Source organism: Papaver somniferum, chromosome 7 (genome assembly GCF_003573695.1).
Source record: "Papaver somniferum cultivar HN1 chromosome 7, ASM357369v1, whole genome shotgun sequence".
NCBI classification, from domain to species: domain Eukaryota; kingdom Viridiplantae; phylum Streptophyta; class Magnoliopsida; order Ranunculales; family Papaveraceae; genus Papaver; species Papaver somniferum.
Window position 1 is genome coordinate 13994012 of NC_039364.1, and position 18092 is coordinate 14012103.

Genomic DNA, 18092 nt, shown 5'->3' on the forward strand with positions numbered 1-18092 from the left:
TCAATCTCGTTTCAAAAATTGATTCCCAAACATCCATTTAGATTGACCTTAATATCTGAAACCTATTATCTGGTTTATACAAGTGAATCTCAATTTGATAATGTCGACATCCTTAAGACACGAGCTTGTGTTTTTACCTGACGAAATATCCGAAGTTATAACAAAGTCGGATTCGTGTCTTAGAAATCGATTAGTGACTCGAAATCTTCCGATTTAGTAATATAAAAATTTGATCTCAAAACTTGTGTCTAATTTTGAACCGTTGATTGTGCAATCCGTATGAAAAAACACTTGATATTTAACACTTCATTTCATTGAATCCGTATGAGCACATAAGAGGACTATTGACCATTGATTAGGGGTAAGAAAAATAAACGGTTATCAATTGTTAATGTGGCTCTAGTTATGACCACACCTGTTTATTTTCATTCACCAAACTTATCAAGTTCGTGAGAAACAATGAAATCCCAAATTTTCCCCTACTTTCTTCTTCTCCCGCTCCAAAAATTCACTAATTTTTGTTTCCCCCTAAATCTTCCGCCAAATCACTCTAAATTTTAGAATGGTTTCAAATCTATTTTTTCTTTTCTATATAATCTTGTCGCAAGACTTGATTTTATTTTTTCCTAGAAACTTAGGGTTTATTTCTCTGAAGTCTGTCTATCTTTCACATCAGTTCTCACCGTCGCTGCCTCTCTTAAGGTAATTTCGTGATTTTGTTTTTGTCTCAATTTCATATCATCAAGTTCTGATATGAATATTTTGATGTTAGGGTTTCGGTTTCAGTTTAGATTTATTAATTTTGTGAGAAGAAGATTTTCATATTATCATTTTCATTTTCAGTTTAATATTAATTTCATATTATCAATTTCTAATATCAGTTTCAATGTTTCATATTATCAATTTCTGGTACTAATATTTTAGGTTTTCTGTTTGATTGAAAAATGGTTTTGGGGTTTTGATATTAAGATTTTAGGGTTTCAGTTAATTTGAATGGTTTGGGGTTTGTTATCTTTTTATTAGATTGTTCTCTACTTCCATTTCAGTTTTTTGGGGGTGAGTTTTGGAAGTTCATGTTGAAGAATCTTTGGATTTACCTCTGAATCTCCTTCTATTTCAGTTAATTTGAATGGTTTTGGGTTTGTTATCTTTTTATTAGATTGTTCTCTACTTCTATTTCAGTTTTTTGGGGGTGAGTTTTGGAAGTTCATGTTGAAGAATCTTTGGGTTTACCTCTGAATCTCTTTCTATTTCAGTTAATTTGAATGGTTTTGGGTTTGTTATCTTTTTATTAGATTGTTCTCTACTTCTATTTCAGTTTTTTGGGGGTGAGTTTTGGAAGTTCATGTTGAAGAATCTTTGGGTTTACCTCTGAATCTCTTTTTATTTCAGTTAATTTGAATGGTTTTGGGTTTGTTATCTTTTTATTAGATTGTTCTCTACTTCTATTTCAGTTTTTTGGGGGCGAGTTTTGGAAGTTCATGTTGAAGAATCTTTGGATTTACCTCTGAATCTCCTTCTCTCTGTAGAATTGATTGGTTTGTTTTCTTTTTCGTATGTAACATTGGTTGATTTTTCTGTTTATTTTTTGTATGATTTGAGCTAATTTTGTGAACCTATGGATCTACTATGTTTAGTGGTAGTGTTTGAGGAAAATTGGTTATGTCATTCTGTTTGATTTTGGGTTCTTGTTTTGCTTTTGAAAATGGGTTTTAATCTTTTGACCTCTTCATTATTTGTTGTTCTGCAGCAAGTCCTATTGTAAACTTATCAAAGTTTTCTTGTTATGCAGCAAGTTATGTATCTGTTTTTATGTATATGTTTTTATGTTTAGACTGTCTCATGGTATTGGTATGCTTGTGTTTAAGTTTCAATCTTCTGTTTTATTTTCCTTCATTTACTTATATTTTCTGGTACTGATAAGGTCTACGGTTGATGGTAACGGTGAACATGTATGTGGTACCTGTAGGTGACAATGAAGACAAGTTAGCTACTCGGGCTGGCAAACTTGTCCGCGTCTATTGTCCAGTCAAATATGTGGATTGGAGGAAGGTTCCAGAGAACTACAAGAAAGATGTGAGGTATAAGTTGTTGGTATGTAATCCATACTTTTTTTTCTCTCTTCTATTCTGGTTATTTTGAGTTACATTTAAGAATGAATGCTTGATAATCATGTTGATTTGCTGACTTGAAACTTGTTTATTTTAGCAAGAATTTGAGTTCAATGTGCCAAATCATTTGGCCAAGTATATTGTTATGGGGTCTCTTCCATAAAAGTTCAGGACATTTAAACATGTTGGAAAATAAAATCCACAAGCTCGTAAGTACATCGTATTGCATTCTGACACTAGTTTAATGTTAACTGTTTATACTTATCCATATAATGTTATGCACAGGCTAAAAAGGAAGGTTTGGTAGTTGAGGCTGCACGAGGACTTGCTTGGATGAATGGTCATGTTGGGAAAGATGGAATAGTAAATCCTTCGGCTGTTGAAAAATATGTGAGTATAGTTGGTCAGGTTGAATGAAGCTTGTATTTTACCTATTTACTTCTGAAATTAATACATGTTGTTCAATGTATGTTAAAAGGAGCAAGTAAAGGCCGCTAGAGCTAGGAGGCAGGACCTAATCAATGCAGGATTGGCATCCGCTTCAGACTTTGAGAATGATGAGATTGCTGAAGTCTTTGGACCTGAAAAATGCAGAGCTGGTTTGTTGGGTTATTCTCCACTTGTCTCGAAGAAGCAAGCCTTATACGCGAGTGTTGCGATGCGGTTCCCAATCAGTATTGCACCAATGACTGATCATATGGATGAGGCTCTACTGCCAAAGCATACTGAACTAATCACCAATGTAAGCTTTGATTTACAAGTTCTGTTTTTGTTTATTATTATATCTTAATGCTCCTAAAATATCAATAAACTAGGATAGTTCATTAGTTAGTTGCAATTATATTTCAAAGGATAGATGCATGATAACTTATGGATGGTACATATCAAACACTAGAATTTGTAATTGTATGTTTTCGTGGATGCTTTGAAGATACATATAGTGGTGTACCTTTCTTTTTCCTTGAGACATCCTTTTGATATAAATGCTTGAATGTCAATACTAGCTTGTAGTTATACTAGTGGTACATATCGAACACTAGCATTTCAAATTGTCTGTTCTCATGGATGCTTTGAAGCACCTTTTTCTTTTTTCCTTGGGACATCCTCTTGATATAAATTCTTAAATGTTTATAGATTGTAGTTATTATTCCCAAATGGAAAATCTAATTTGTGTTCTTAACTGTTTTGTCTATTATAGGTTGTGCTGCAAGTTATGGCAAGACAGCAACAAAACCAACATTCTTCCAGCACAAACCCAGGTACTGGTGGTGTTGAATATCCCTATGGAAATCAAGTTGTGCTCCTTTACAACAGAAAAAGGGAAGTTGTTGCTACAGGTCATGTTGTATATGGCATAGATGGAGAACATTGTGAGGGACTTTTAGTGCAGCTAGAAGAGAGAAAGGTATGTCTTGAAACCATCGAGGATGGTAACTGTGTTGTACCTGACAGTCCTCAAGGTGATCGCTGTTATCTGAGAGAGTATGTTGTAAATGAATCAGTAATTTGGATCGTGTTTCGTATGGAATTTATGGAGTCTGCCATGAATGAAAACTTCTTCAGTAACTACTTTTTGTGCAGTGGAAACATATCCTGCTTTTTATTTTGAGGAGCACACTTTTTATGAACTGAAAACTTCTTGAGTACCTATCTCATTTTCAGTCTGTAAATTTGTGATGTTTTGCTTAACTACTTTCATGTGGAGTCTGCTCCTTTTATATAATGATCATGGTTCATAATATATATTTCCTGTGTTCGGTCCTTTTAGTTTTATGAATTCAATTTTTGGTGGATGAGTTGTAGCTTAAAAAGTAATTTTATAGTTACTGAATATCGTCAGGTCTGGCAACCGGAAACTGTCAGGTCCGGCGACCGTAAACTTTCGGGTCTGGCCACCGGAAACTGTCAGGTCGTCGCCCGGGAATTGTCAAGTCCGGCGACCGGAACCTGTCAGACCGGGAAAGTGCCATTTGTTAGGTATCAGAACTACCAAATTTTCTAACAGAAATAGTGTTACAAAATTCTGGAACCAAAAGACACATGTCATTTGTTTATTAGTTATTTTAATAGTAATAGAAAGAGTTAGCAGTGGTTGTAACATAATATTTGGATTACAAAGTAAATATGAAGTGTAAAATGTCAATAGTTAGGATAAATATTATAATGGACTTAAAGTGTTAGCCTATTTAATTTCCCTAATGGATTAGAAGAGTTAGACAAAATTCTCACAATTATATTACACCATATCCATAACCATTTATTTTAGTAAGGGAAATTAGCTCCTATTTTTTGGTAACACATTTTTCCTATAAGCAAATCCTTGATTTGGTGTAGTGGAAAACAATGTCCACATAACTTGTTAAATGCATAACTTGTTACGCATTCGAGAAACTGGTTGCATAATACGTTATGCATCTGTTTTTCAGTTGGATCCAGGCGTATATGTGGCTGCATAACCAAAATAATATATGCATGAACAAAATTATGATTGCATAATGTGTTATGTATCGTTTGTGGTGTATGCATATTGTGTTATGCATCTTTTTGAGAGGCTGCATAACGAATATGTAGTCAATTTTTTGGATTTTTTCCTAAAATGATGACAACCTCCAAGGCTTTTCGTGATTTTTTTTTTTTTTTGATATTGTTGTTTGTACTCGTGTAGGTCTCTTTAAAAGCTTTAAAGTGAGATAAAATTTATAAAATTTTAAGGCGTAGTTTTATAGATATGTTATATTTAAATTTCCTTACACATTATACTGCCAAAAAAGTAGGATGCATAACGAGTTATGTAGAGGTTTTTAATAATTTCGAATAATTTTGGGTGTTAGGGAAACCGAAAAATATTTTGGGCCTAACAACAGTAATAAAATGTTTTTTTGGGTTTTAGCTTAAATTCCCCGGTTGGTATTTCTATCCAGGCCTAGACAAAGCCCAAATTCAAAGTTAACTACCACATTGGTCTAGCTGCTCTAGCATACTTTGCTGAAGATTCTACCACAGCATTGACTTATTTCTCTACTAAAGAGCAGACAATCTTGAATCACCATTAGCTCTCAGCTATCCTTACTTTAGCCAATCGCATTGAGCCGCTCTATTGTCACCTTCTTCCGGCACATTCTTCTCATTGTCATTTACATGTAGCTCCAAAAAAAAATCAAAAAAAAAATGACGAATCGCCCGACTTATGTTTGGTTCAGTTGACTAACGGGTTAAATCGGTCAACAAAGACTTTTCGAATTTCTCAAAGAAAAAAATAGGAATCTTCAGAATCCAGAGTAAGAGAGAATATAAGACCAACCAAATCCCAAACCCTAAACAAAAAAATGGCAGAAACTGTAATTCCCACCACAGAGATGGCGGCAGCAACCCTAGCTGAAACCCCATCTTCTTCTTCCTCAACATCATCGGCCGTATGGTCTGAATTTTCCAAAAGAGTTTTAATCAAGAACATAATCGGCCGTCCAGATGGTGGTGTTGGATTAGCCGGCGAGAAAATCAAAGTTGGTGGTTGGGTTAAAACAGGAAGAGAACAAGGGAAAGGTTCATTTGCGTTTCTTGAATTGAACGATGGATCTTGTCCAGCAAATCTACAAGTCATTGTTGATTCATCTGTTTATGAGTTGAGTCAGATTGTAGCTACTGGTACCTGTGTTTTTGTTGAAGGGGTTTTGAAGAAACCACCAGAAGGGACTAAGCAGAATGTTGAGTTGAAGGTTGAGAAAGTTTTGGAAGTTGGTGGCGTAGATCCTGCTAAGTATCCATTGCCTAAGACTAAACTTACTCTTGAATTTTTGAGAGATCATGTTCATCTCAGGCCAAGGACTAACACTGTGAGTATAAGGGTCTTTTGAATTTGGATTTGATTTTTTAGGGTTTTTTTTTGCTGGTTGCTTTGTTGGGTTTTTGAAATTACTAGCCTGGATTGCACTGTCAAATGGTTACTCAATGTTTAGGTTGTGTAGATGATATTGAAATTTTAGATTGTGAGATTGTTACTTGTAATTGAATTTGGGTTTAGACTTTGAATGTTTCAATTTTGATGTTTTTCAATGGTAGTTCACTAATTAAGTTATTGATTAAAATTCATTGCTATGTTGGGTTGTAAGAAATCACTAGTTCTGTGTGGGGGGTTTGCACAGTAAATGGTTATCCCCTTGCGATTTTGCGAAGCGTGTGTAGGTTGCTTAGACTATGTTGAAACTTGAGATTGTTACCTGTGATTGAATTTGGATTTTAGACTTGGAATGTTAAACCTGTAGTGCATTTCGATGGTTGTTGACCTGTGTAGTTTTTTTAGTTATTGAATTTGAAATAAGTGTTGTTTTACATATAGCTTACGGGATTTAAGGGAACAAAGTTTGCAAGATAAGATAAGTAACTGTTTAGAAGTCAGAAACGGTATTGTTTGATTGTACTTTTTAATCTAAATAGAGGAATTTGTTTGTTATTTTGATAACTTATTGCTAATTGTTGGTTGGGGCTAGAAAAGGAGACATGAATTTAGTTATTGAGCTTATTAATAGTGGTTCTAAGTAAGTTATTTACGAGAAATTATGACTATGTTGAGTAGTTTCGATTGCAAACGGATCTTGAGGAATTGCTACGTAGGGATTTTAGCTATATTTAGGAAGAAATAGTATGTTTAATTAATCTCTGCTTATCTGCTGGCTTAACTTAAAGATGACTGCTGCGGTTGTTTGGTTTGACCCCAGAGTTTCAGATTCTATGGATTTTTTAGTTGCCTACCTCTTGCTTTTGATATAGTTCTGCATCACCTTGTAGTTTAGTGTTTCAGTCAGGGTTGTATACTTATTATTCTTATTTGTATGTGTCTCAGATATCAGCAGTTGCTCGAATCAGGAACGCATTGGCATATGCAACCCATACATTCTTTCAGAAGCATGCTTTCCTTTATGTCCATACACCTATTATCACAACTAGTGATTGTGAGGGTGCTGGTGAAATGTTTCAAGTCACAACATTATTTAGTGACACTGAAAAATTGGAGAAGGAGCTGAAAGAGAACCCTTCACCATCAGAAGATGAAATAGAAGCTGCTAAGCTGTTGGTCAAGGAGAAAGGTGAGGCTGTTGCAGCGCTGAAAGCTGCCAAAGCTACTAAACCTGAGATTGCGGCTGCTGTTTCTGAACTAACAAAGTGTAAGGAGAAGCTTGCAAAGTTGGAGGAGAGATCTAAACTAAAGCCTGGTATGCCACAAAAAGATGGGAAGATTGACTATTCAAGTGACTTTTTTGCACGTCAAGCATTTTTAACAGTGTCAGGGCAGCTCCAGGTTGAGACATTTGCTTGTGCCCTTAGTAACGTGTACACTTTTGGACCAACTTTTCGAGCTGAACACTCTCATACATCAAGGCATCTGGCAGAGTTTTGGATGGTGGAACCTGAGTTAGCATTTGCTGATTTGGAGGTAATGAAGTCATAATTTCCTTAATTGGTAATGATAGTCCAATAATTACAGTCAAATTTTATGGTTTTCTCTGAAATTTGTGAGCGTTCACTGACCCTCAAACATGCATTTGTTTTTTTTGAAGGATGATATGAATTGTGCAGAGGCATATGTTAAGTTTCTGTCCCAGTGGTTACTTGACAACTGCCTTGATGACATGCAATTAATGGTTAAGAATTTTGATAAAACTGCAATAGATCGTTTGAAACTTGTTGCGTCAACCCCATTTGAGAGAATTACCTACACAGATGCTGTAGCACTTCTTGAGAAAGTTACAGATAAGAGGTTTGAGAATGCAGTGGAATGGGGAATTGATTTAGCTTCTGAGCATGAAAGGTACTTCCACATATTGTTTCCCTGTTTTACAGTTTGTACCTCATTTATTTAACCTGAAAGCTAGCTAAAAGTTTGTACCTCAGTTATTTAACCTGAAAGCTAGCTAAAACTTTGTTTTGCTCTCCAGATACTTGACAGAGGTAGTATTTAAGAAACCTGTTATCGTATACAATTATCCAAAAGGAATCAAAGCATTTTACATGAGACTCAATGATGACGGTAAAACTGTGGCAGCCATGGATGTTTTAGTACCCAAGGTATGTCACCTTGATTTTTTTTTTTATGCTCTCCATGCTTGTATGAAAATTGTATGTTCTTTGGTTACATGAAATATGCTTTAATCAAGAGCGCTTCTCGCTTCCAGCTTGTCTTATGTGCAGTTACTTGAAGTAGTTATGTGTAAAGATAGTAAATTGATTGTAAGCATTGTTACTTCTATATGCATTTGTTGCAATTCTGTTAAGTTTAAGATTGTTTATTTTTGGTTGCCAGGTTGGAGAACTAATAGGCGGAAGCCAAAGGGAAGAACGTTACGATGTCATTGAGAAAAGGTATGGTGTGGCTATTCTCTTTTAAGTAGTAGAGCTGATCGTCTTACTTATATAATTAGTTTTCATATGCCTCACATTTTACAATATTTTGCGTTTATTTTAGCTGCCATTTGTTGCTCTTGTGAAAGAATTTGGTCTGTTACGGAAACTCTATGGTCGCAATATAACTAATACTGGAATAGGATGCATCCAATTTTCTCCATATTGAGGAAGTATTGTGAGTGAAACCTTTTCACTTACAATCTTGTCACCCTGCCTGCAGACACTCACATGCCCGCAGGCATTTTATCTTTACATTTGTTGTAGTGGGCGTTTATTTGTATATATGGTCTTATTTATCATATAACGTTTTCCGTATATACCGTCTTCAAATTCCTCTCTTCTCACCCTGCCTGCACAGACACTCACGGACCCAGAGATATTTTATCTTTGCAGTTGTTGAGTGGGTGTTAATCTGTATATGTGGCCTTATTTAGCATATAACAATTTTCGTAGATACCGTCTTCAAATTCCTCTACAAGAGTTTAGAACCTAGAATTTCAACTGTAGATTACTCTGCATGGCTTGATTCAATTCCGTTTGAGTCATCATGTATGTTACTTTGGGTATTTGTATTAATGCTTTCCAAAATTGTTCAATTTTTCTCTAGAAGGGATGGCGTAGGTGAAAAAATATTTGCGTCCTATTTCTCTCAATATTTTGTTGTTTGTGTGGTGAAAATTTGCCCCTACAACAAGTGAGTGTTCTAAGATTTTGATTTTCACTCTTATTATTGCAGGATTTTGGACCAAGGGTTGCCACTTGAACCATATGAGTGGTACCTCGACCTGCGACGCTATGGGACTGTAAAGCACTCAGGGTTTGGTTTAGGTTTTGAGCGTATGGTGCTTTTTGCTACTGGCCTTGACAATATCCGAGACGTGATTCCTTTCCCTAGATATCCAGGAAAGGCCGATCTTTAATCGTGTTTTTCTGTCACATACTTGACCATAGCTGTTCACTGGAATTTCCCTTGATTTGTTTAGAAAGAATCATAGTAACAGATTTTATTTTTTCCCAGTATCATATTGAAATTATACTCTGGCTTTAAGCATTTTGATCTGTCAAACCCCTCTGCAGTATATGGAACTTTTGTTAAACTGCCATGTACATAATCTGTACTCCAATGCTTGATCTTTTTCTCAGCTAATTTTATCCCTTTGATTCAACCAATAAATGATCTTGTAGATGAGTCAGGAACAGCGTGTTGTTTTATGCTTACAATGAGCAGTGTCCTACGGTTGTAACTGCGTACGAATGGGCCAAAGACAGATTTATGTAAACAATGGGCTAAGGTAATTGTTGGGCTGAATAGGAATAACGAACCACGTGTGCCCTGGTTTAGGGGTGTAAATTTTGCCCGGCAGCCCGAGGCCCAGTACCGTCCGCCCTGTCCCATGACAGCCCATGGGTGACCGTGGCCCTTTAAGGGCTGGCCCGATCTAACCCATTTAAATAAGAGGGCGGGCATAGGTCACAATTCAAATTTTCTTGCCCGGCCCAATACTCTCCCAATTATCCCGTCAATGCTACCCGCCAGTGTTATCCATTTACCTAGCCTAAGTGACTGTTCCAATTTTGTTTTATCCTAGAATATACTTGGTACATATACTTAATACAGTCAACCCTCATAGTTTTCATATGTATTTCTTAACTTTTATTCCATAGGAGTCTAATTTTGTTAACCATATAGAGAAAATATTGAGCAAAATCTATGGCACTTTCCTTTTCTGATGATTCAATTCAAGAAAAATTATAGGAAGTTTGGTTTATCTTATTCCCATCTCAATTCTCGTATTTGATTATTAATTTTAAGTAAAACTTGTGTATTACTACTTTCTTTTTATTTTTAACAATATATATGTATAATATATATTTGTTTGTAATATTCAAGGCCCTCCCGGCCTTACCTTCCCGAGCCCAAATTACAAAATAGGTTTGGGTAGGCCATGGGCACTTACTGTAGATAAATAACCCTGCCCGCCCGGCCCTTTTAATTTCATGGATAAGAAATGTTCCGGCCCTCTCTATACCGTCCCATTTAATAAATAAGCCGGGCTGCCCAACCTGGCCCAATTTACACCCCTACCCTGGTTTCTATCAAGAGATAGTTGTTTGTATCACTTCAAGTTTCTTCTAGTAAGTCTGAAATTTCTTTAAAGGGATACAAAGTGAAAGTCTACAAGGGAAATTTCATCTTAAATTCCGTTTGAAGAACAAAATTGAGGAAATATACTTCCTAAAAATGACTAACCAATGCCGGTGCCATGATAGCACAGTGATAACAGTAACGTAGCCAAATAAAAATTTGGATAGTGTGTAATATGTTTCTTTTTTCAAGATTTTATTTATTTGACCCATTAAAAAGATGAAAATATCAATCACACCATCAAATTGGACGGCATAATACACCAAAATTTTCAATAAAAACCCACCAATTTCACCTAGGATTCCTTCTTTGGTAAGGCCAGACTGGCTCTAATTTACAAGGTGGCCATTAGCATGCTAAAAAAATTCTTACTAAATTAGGGAACCGGCTAAAGCCTCAGATAGCCCCCCACTTGGCCCGTCCCTGTTTAGGATTGAAAATCAAGCAGGATCTAGAGACCTCCGTTGTTTCTACATGTCTCCCTCACTAAATGGTAAACTTACTGGATAATGATACTGATTACGAAAACTTGCGAGTAGCAAGTTATCTACCGATAAAATGAATGATTAAGGAAGAAAACTACGTTTGAGAAGAAAAAAGCTAACGAAACTAAGAAATCAGCCAACATATATGGACATTATAATGAAATTAAAATTAAAAATTTACCATATGAATCATATTCTAAAAAAATCTAGCTAAATTAGTGTCAAGCACTTAATTTGGGCCTATAACTAGATGACAAAAAAGGTCATTATAAATAACCTTCACACCACTCCTTATCAAAATAATTACCTAAGTACCTATTTTACCCATAATTAATAAGCATTAATTAATCATATTAGGGATTAATTATGTTTTGGATGTGAGATTAATTAATGTTAGAAATTTATAGAGTTCTTCAAAACATCAAACATTTAAATTTTTTTTATCGTAAACACTACTCAGAATCGGTTTACGCTCATGCAAATGTAAATCGATTCTGGATTGGTGTTTCCAAATTAACAGAGGACATATATAATTGGTTCACGTTTCCATATGTGTAATCCGATTGTCATAATCGGGTTTTACACTTTACATATATATACCGATTGTATCCTTTCATACGATCTTTTTTATTATTCATTCCATTATTATTGTAGGATGGATTTAGCACATGCATCAAGCCTTTAAACCCCTAGGCGACCCTAGTGGACGAGTTATAGTCTCGTGAGGGTTTACATAGAGGTCTACCCACAAAACCTATATAAAAACTTCTCAAGCAATCAATCTTCCTCCGAAGACGATACACTATTCATGAAGTCTGGGTCATCCTCCGGGATTTTTTCTACCAAGAAGTGATAGCTTGCATCGAATACGAATGCTTCCCCCTTTTCCTCCAAGTAGCGCGCTTTCACGACTTCATGCTACAAAAACACAAAAACAAACTTACATTGGTTAGCGGTGTTTCATTGGTAGATAAAACAATATGGGTTACGTAAAAAAAACCACAAAAACACTTACAAATTGTTCAATGGACAAGTTGAATGGGCGAGTGTTAAAAATCCGAGGTTGGATAGCTAAATAAGCAAGTATCACATTTTCGATGACTAGGTGCCTCTCATGGACTTGTTGAACACTTCTTCCATTAGGATTTCCAAATTCTTGGCTAAATTTGTTGTGTACTCTAGTCCAAAAGGTTACGGCATCCACCCTTACGGAGGATTGACGTCTAACTCGAGTTTCCGCGTACCATGCTTTGGTGATTGCCAAATCTTCATTTGAATCATATGATGCCATTTCTTGTATGTGGAGGTATGAAATGAGTAGTTGTGGAGTATATGGAATGAGGGGGAATAAAATGATTAATTTTGGGGCAAATTGGATCCAAGGGTGAGGTCTCTATTTATAGAGAAAGTCCCTAACGACTATTTTTTTTGAAAAACGTGAAATAATTTGGCATAATCGGTCTTCTAGAAGGTATATATAACCCGATTATGTTTTAATGCCACAAGGAATCGGTCTTTTTTGTGACCAACATAAACCGATTAAAGACATGTAAAAAAATTGAATTTTTACCGAAACTGATCAGTTTATATATATTCATATGTGACCCGATTCTAGCTTGAAAAACATACTGGAAAAATAGCTTGCACAATCGGTTTATGTTGAATATCGAGTAGACCGATTGTTGCAACACATAATTATAATTAAAACTTCAAGTGCATTAAGTTGAACAAACCTTAAAAGAGTGTTAAGAACTTAAAAGAGTTGAACAGATATCATCCAAAATACATACCTTAAAAGAGTATTAAGAACTTAAAACATCCACAAGACTTATAAACCTAAACTTTTAATATCTAAAACTTAAACGTAAAAACTTAAAGTACAGGAGCACTAGCATCAGCAGCAGCAGCACCACCGAGAGCACTTGCAGCACCACCATCAGCAGGAACACCAGCATCAGCACCATCAGGAGCAGCAGCTTGTGCTTGAGCCATTTGTTCCCACATACCTTCCATTTCTGCATGGAGCTCCCTCTCAGCTGAAATCATGTTTCTCCTCATCCTAGTGAACCTCATGACTTCATAAAGCTCCTCCAGTACAAGCTTGTCAATCAATGCGATGGATTGTTCAAGATGGGTCTCACGCCCATAGGAAAACTTATAGAGGCTTCTTTCTGGCATTCGTTGTGGTTTCCTAAAGATGTCCTCCAATGTGAGCTCTCGAGAGTAAAACACTAGGTGTGAGAAGTTCATATCTACATAAAACCAAAAAAAAAAACTAGTCAAGAATCAATAATCGGTACATAATCATACATATGTAATCCGATTCTGACTACAAAAACATACAGGCCTGTGAAGCGTCAATAATCGGTTTATGTGGTACATATATAAAATCCGATTATGAAAAGGAATCTGAAGAGTCAAACATAATCGGTAAATTATCAGGCACATAAAACCCGATTATGGGATCGCATAATTAAAAGAAAAAAATGTCTACAGAATCAGATTATTCTTAATCACTTATAAACCGATTCTGGGATGTATTTTCATATTTCGTTTCTAACCTAAAACCGCTTGATGTTAATCATCATATAAACCGATTCCTGTGCATGCTCTTCATGGCGGAAACCAAAACCCAGAATCGGTTTACTCGATATATCAACATAAACCGATTCTGGATGTAATCAGAGATTTTGATTTTCGAAATTTGAAGATTTAAACATGTAATCAATCAAGAAATGCAAATCATAGAACGGGTTGATGGAGATTTATCTTTTTCTTGGTTGGATCGAAGATCTTGGAGGAGAGGGTCAAAAAAAATAATTTATTAGAGTTTTGAGAATTTGAAAATATTAGGAAGAAAATAGAAAGTTTTTTAGGTTTAGTTTTTGGATTTACTGAAAACGGAAAGATTAGTATTTATATGAGATTTTTTTAGGAATTAATGTGGGGGTAAATTAGTATATTTTTTAGAAGGTTGGGTGCCCAGAGTAATTTGGTGGTGTGGGAATGAAAATTTGATAGGCCCAAATTAAGGAACGCGCAATTGGGGAATATAGATTACTTCCCCTAACCAATAGTGTCCTCTAAAGGGTGTTTTTTTTTTGGGGGGGGGGGGGGGGAAATACTAAAATCCCTTCCCTCAAATAAAAATAAAAAACTTAAAATCAAAAAAAAAAAAAATCATATCCCCATTTCCATCTTCACCTCTTATTAATCTCTTTTAGGGTTAGGAGTTTTGAAACCTAAATATTCCCCACTCCCTTTCAAATTCGAAATTTTCCCCACTCCCTTTCAAATTCTCTTCTTCTTCTCTTCCAGCTCCTCACTTTGAAAACAATTTTATTTTATTTTTAAATTCGGAAGAGATGAAGACCATGATGGTAGTGATGAAGACCATGCCGGAAGTGATGAAGACCATGCCGGTAGTGATGAAGACCATGACGGAAGTGATGAAGACATGCCGGAAGTGATGAAGACCATGCCGGAAAATGGTGCCGGCATACTTGGTAACTAACATTCAATGCCGTAACTAAGTGCCGGCATGCTCGATAAAAATCTATCAATGTCGGTAGTCAAGTGAAAATAAATTTAAGTTTCCTGGATACTTTACATCATGTGCCGACAGAGAAATTTAAGAAAAATACTATGCCAGTATCTATACGGCATGCTCGAGAATTAACTAACTGTGCCGGGAGAGGCTACACCCCCGGACCCCCCCCCCCCCCAGACCCCCTGGATAGCGGGCTTGAATTTCAAAATGGGAGATAAGCTCAGTGCCGACATGGACGTGGTATGAATACCATGCCGGTATGGCTTCTTCCGGCATGGTATTCATACCACGTCCATGCCGGCACCAAGCTTTTTCAGCTGCAAAAATGGTGGATTCAAAGAAGAAAAAAAATCAAATTTTCAACCTTTTAGCAGCAATTCTCTCTTCACAATCATCCTCCATTTTCACCAAAATAATTTCCCTCTCAAATTTTCTTTCCCTCCTACTACTCTCCCCTCACTCCCCCAAACACAAATAATAACACACACTAATCATTTATCAAAAATCTTAAGATTTTATTAATTATTATTAATCACTAATCCTGATTAGTAAGGGATAGATTAGGAATTACATAAAATACTTAGATAAGATGACCTTATTTGATATTTGAATCCCGTTTTTGTCCTTTTTCTATATCCCCAATTATTTTTTATATCCCTAATCGTGCGTTCAAATTAAGTGCTATAGACTGGGGCTAAAAAACCTTCTAGTAAAAATCTGTCAAAGTAGGAAGCCAGCCACCTTCCTCCCGTTGGGGAAGTTCAAAGAATCATTCCAATATCCTAGCTAGAGTTGGAAAATTTTAACCTTAAAGAAGAATAAATTAAAATAATCAGAATAATTTTAAAATACACGGAAAGTAATTTTAAAAATTCAATGATAGTAACTAGCATCAATTGGAGATCTCATAACTTGTATAAGCCTTGGTTTTAAGAGTTGGCTTATATATACGTGGTGCACCTTGTCTTCCTGTTCCATGAGCATGCTAAGATTTGTTGGGGAATAACAATTAAAATTGATCAAACAAATAAATAATAAAATAGGCACTTATCTGATTTTCGTGTCTTCTCGTTAGCCAACTGTTGATGTCTTGAACATCCTGTTAAACAACATAGAAAGAAGAAACTCGAATGGTAGATTGAGGCGCATGTTCAACATACTGTCCTTAAGACAAGAATGCCCGGCTACACTCTGAAAAGATGATGCTATAGCCCTACGGGTACATCTGCCTCCAAGATACAACAATCTTAACAAAGTTTGAATAGCACATTCAAATTTGTCCTACTAGAACTTGGCAGCGGAAAAACTCATGAAATCGTTAGCACTTAAACCCTCGAATCAAACATCGAAAAAAACGAAGAAGAAGTACTCAACTCTAGGATATAAGAGAGGTTTTTCTATGTATATATTTTCAATAAAAAAAATTCTTCATATATATTAAAACCCTAACCCGATAAAATTTGGAAGGTGTTTTTTATTTTTGGAAAAACCTTTTTATTAGTAATTTTTATTCACATAAAACTGTATTTTTTTTCAACAATCCCCCACATGAATAAAAATACAATAAAACTCGGAAAACAAGAAATATCATGAATATGCATAGGTGTCCATAAGGTCTTGAACCTTTGCTTAGTGAGAGGTTACCTGAACTACTTATTAGACAGTGTCATTAGGTCTTGAACTGTCTAACATTTGGTGTAACTCGCGATAACAACCACACATGATATCTCCACGGTTGCTGCCAAGCTCCGCCGTTGTGTCCATTTTGGCCCTGGACGTCTTGTTTCTCAGAATGCTCTAGAGAATCAGCTCATATTCTCATAGAAAGCGACCCACTTCCTCATTCAGATAGGTGAGTTCCATTAAGAGTGTTCACTGCTACACCCCACTTCAATCTTAAATTGAAACTATGGAACTCATTAAGACTTATTAAAGTCACCCTTCACATGCAGTCACACTATCACATCTACACCATAGGGAAGGGACAGAGAGAATATAATTCTCTGATAGTGTTTACCTTTACCTACCATAAATTAGTTGTCTCATTCGAAACCTTGATCTTGGGATCTCCAGTCAGCAAGGTTGAGTATCCTTCATGGCAAGTTTATTTTATATGAGCTTAAGTCCCATTCCCCCTCGATGTATAATTACGAACTATCTCTTTAGAAAATCCTTTCGTCAAAGGACCACTAATTTTTCTGTTGACTTCCCTAAGTCTGTGAGGTTCTCTTTTGACTTTACATGTCTACTGAGACCTCTTTTTGACTTAGCGAATCAACTAAAATTACTTCATTAAAGAGTATAGTTGTCTTACCGAATTAGCCTTTTTCGAGTATGTCTAGACTTTGTCATTGCTCATTTACTTTAGACTCACATAGTCAATTGAGTTTCTGCAATGATGGCCACAGGCTTCTATCACAGAGGAATATCTTCTAAGAAGCATCTTAGTAATCATTCGTCTTCCTCTTATTCTTGAATTAAAGCACACGAACTTTGATTTCTTCAATATACAAGTTCATCTTGTCTGTTTTAAGGACTTCCTTAGACAGACACTCCTTAAGAGGATACACACATAGGCTAAGATTTATCCATAGCCTGAAACAACAACATCTCTTAAGGTCAGTACAATATGTATTACATACACAATTTAAGATGTACCTCAAGTATTGCAAGTCTCTGATCATATCATCCCGGTGATTCTTTTGAGATACTAGTGTATTTGTATACGTCTGCTATACTGCACATTTACAACACACATTAAACGCATCGAGTTTGACAAAAACCATTTCCTTCAGAATTTCTTCTGGATCCTTTCGATCATTTAGATCATATCAACCATCTTGGTCTTTCAGTCAAATCTTAAACATATCACATATTTCATAGGTGGTTGTAAAGCATATATCACATAATTGAAATTAATTATGTACCTCATGCATTCCAATCTCTGGTCTTCTAAACAGAGCATCCATGTGTTTTCCCAGGTTAAACGCGGATATGCACATCTACTGATCCTCTCATCGTTGATGGATTACAAGATCACATGTCTTATCCCCCACATTTAAATACTTCTCTAAAGAAATATTTAAAACTTAGCTCTTGGTTTCAGCAAGTGTAAACCGACATTAAGTACAAGAATTAAGCATGAATAGGTGATGCTCTTCCCCTGAAACGAGCTCCACTATACCTTTGCATGCTTATTCAAAAGAATTGGAAAATTAACTTTCTCATACCGACGAGTACCGTTGTACCTTCGCATGATTTTATTGATGGAGAACACACTTTGATTCGTAAAATCTAGTGTTCCAATTCCACATCCATCGCCTCATCTTTGCACCTAGTCATTCACCTGATTAACTTATATACAATCACAACCAAGGTTAGTGATAAAAATTAGTTATTCA

General features: G+C 35.8%; 2 protein-coding genes across 3 annotated transcripts; both read left to right on the forward strand.

Moving 5' to 3' along the window:
• Positions 1–633: 633 nt before the first annotated feature.
• On the forward strand, positions 634–3728 carry LOC113292742. Of its 2 annotated transcripts, none has more exons than XM_026541611.1 (6): positions 634–702; positions 1970–2094; positions 2209–2320; positions 2397–2501; positions 2590–2853; positions 3310–3728. In XM_026541611.1, exons 3-6 carry the CDS (start codon positions 2225–2227, stop codon positions 3718–3720), a joined length of 876 nt encoding a protein of 291 aa, XP_026397396.1. In that variant the 5' UTR covers positions 634–702; positions 1970–2094; positions 2209–2224; the 3' UTR covers positions 3721–3728. The 2 variants fall into 2 exon arrangements, with proteins under 2 accessions (XP_026397396.1, XP_026397397.1); XM_026541612.1 differs by having other exon boundaries at positions 1970–2081.
• Positions 3729–5402: 1674 nt separating this feature from the next.
• On the forward strand, positions 5403–9652 carry LOC113295862 (asparagine--tRNA ligase, cytoplasmic 1-like). Its single transcript, XM_026544192.1, has 6 exons — positions 5403–5944; positions 6952–7542; positions 7667–7917; positions 8045–8174; positions 8410–8468; positions 9247–9652. The coding sequence occupies exons 1-6, from the start codon at positions 5438–5440 to the stop codon at positions 9428–9430; spliced, it is 1722 nt and encodes a 573-aa protein (XP_026399977.1). The 5' UTR covers positions 5403–5437; the 3' UTR covers positions 9431–9652.
• Positions 9653–18092: the final 8440 nt, after the last annotated feature.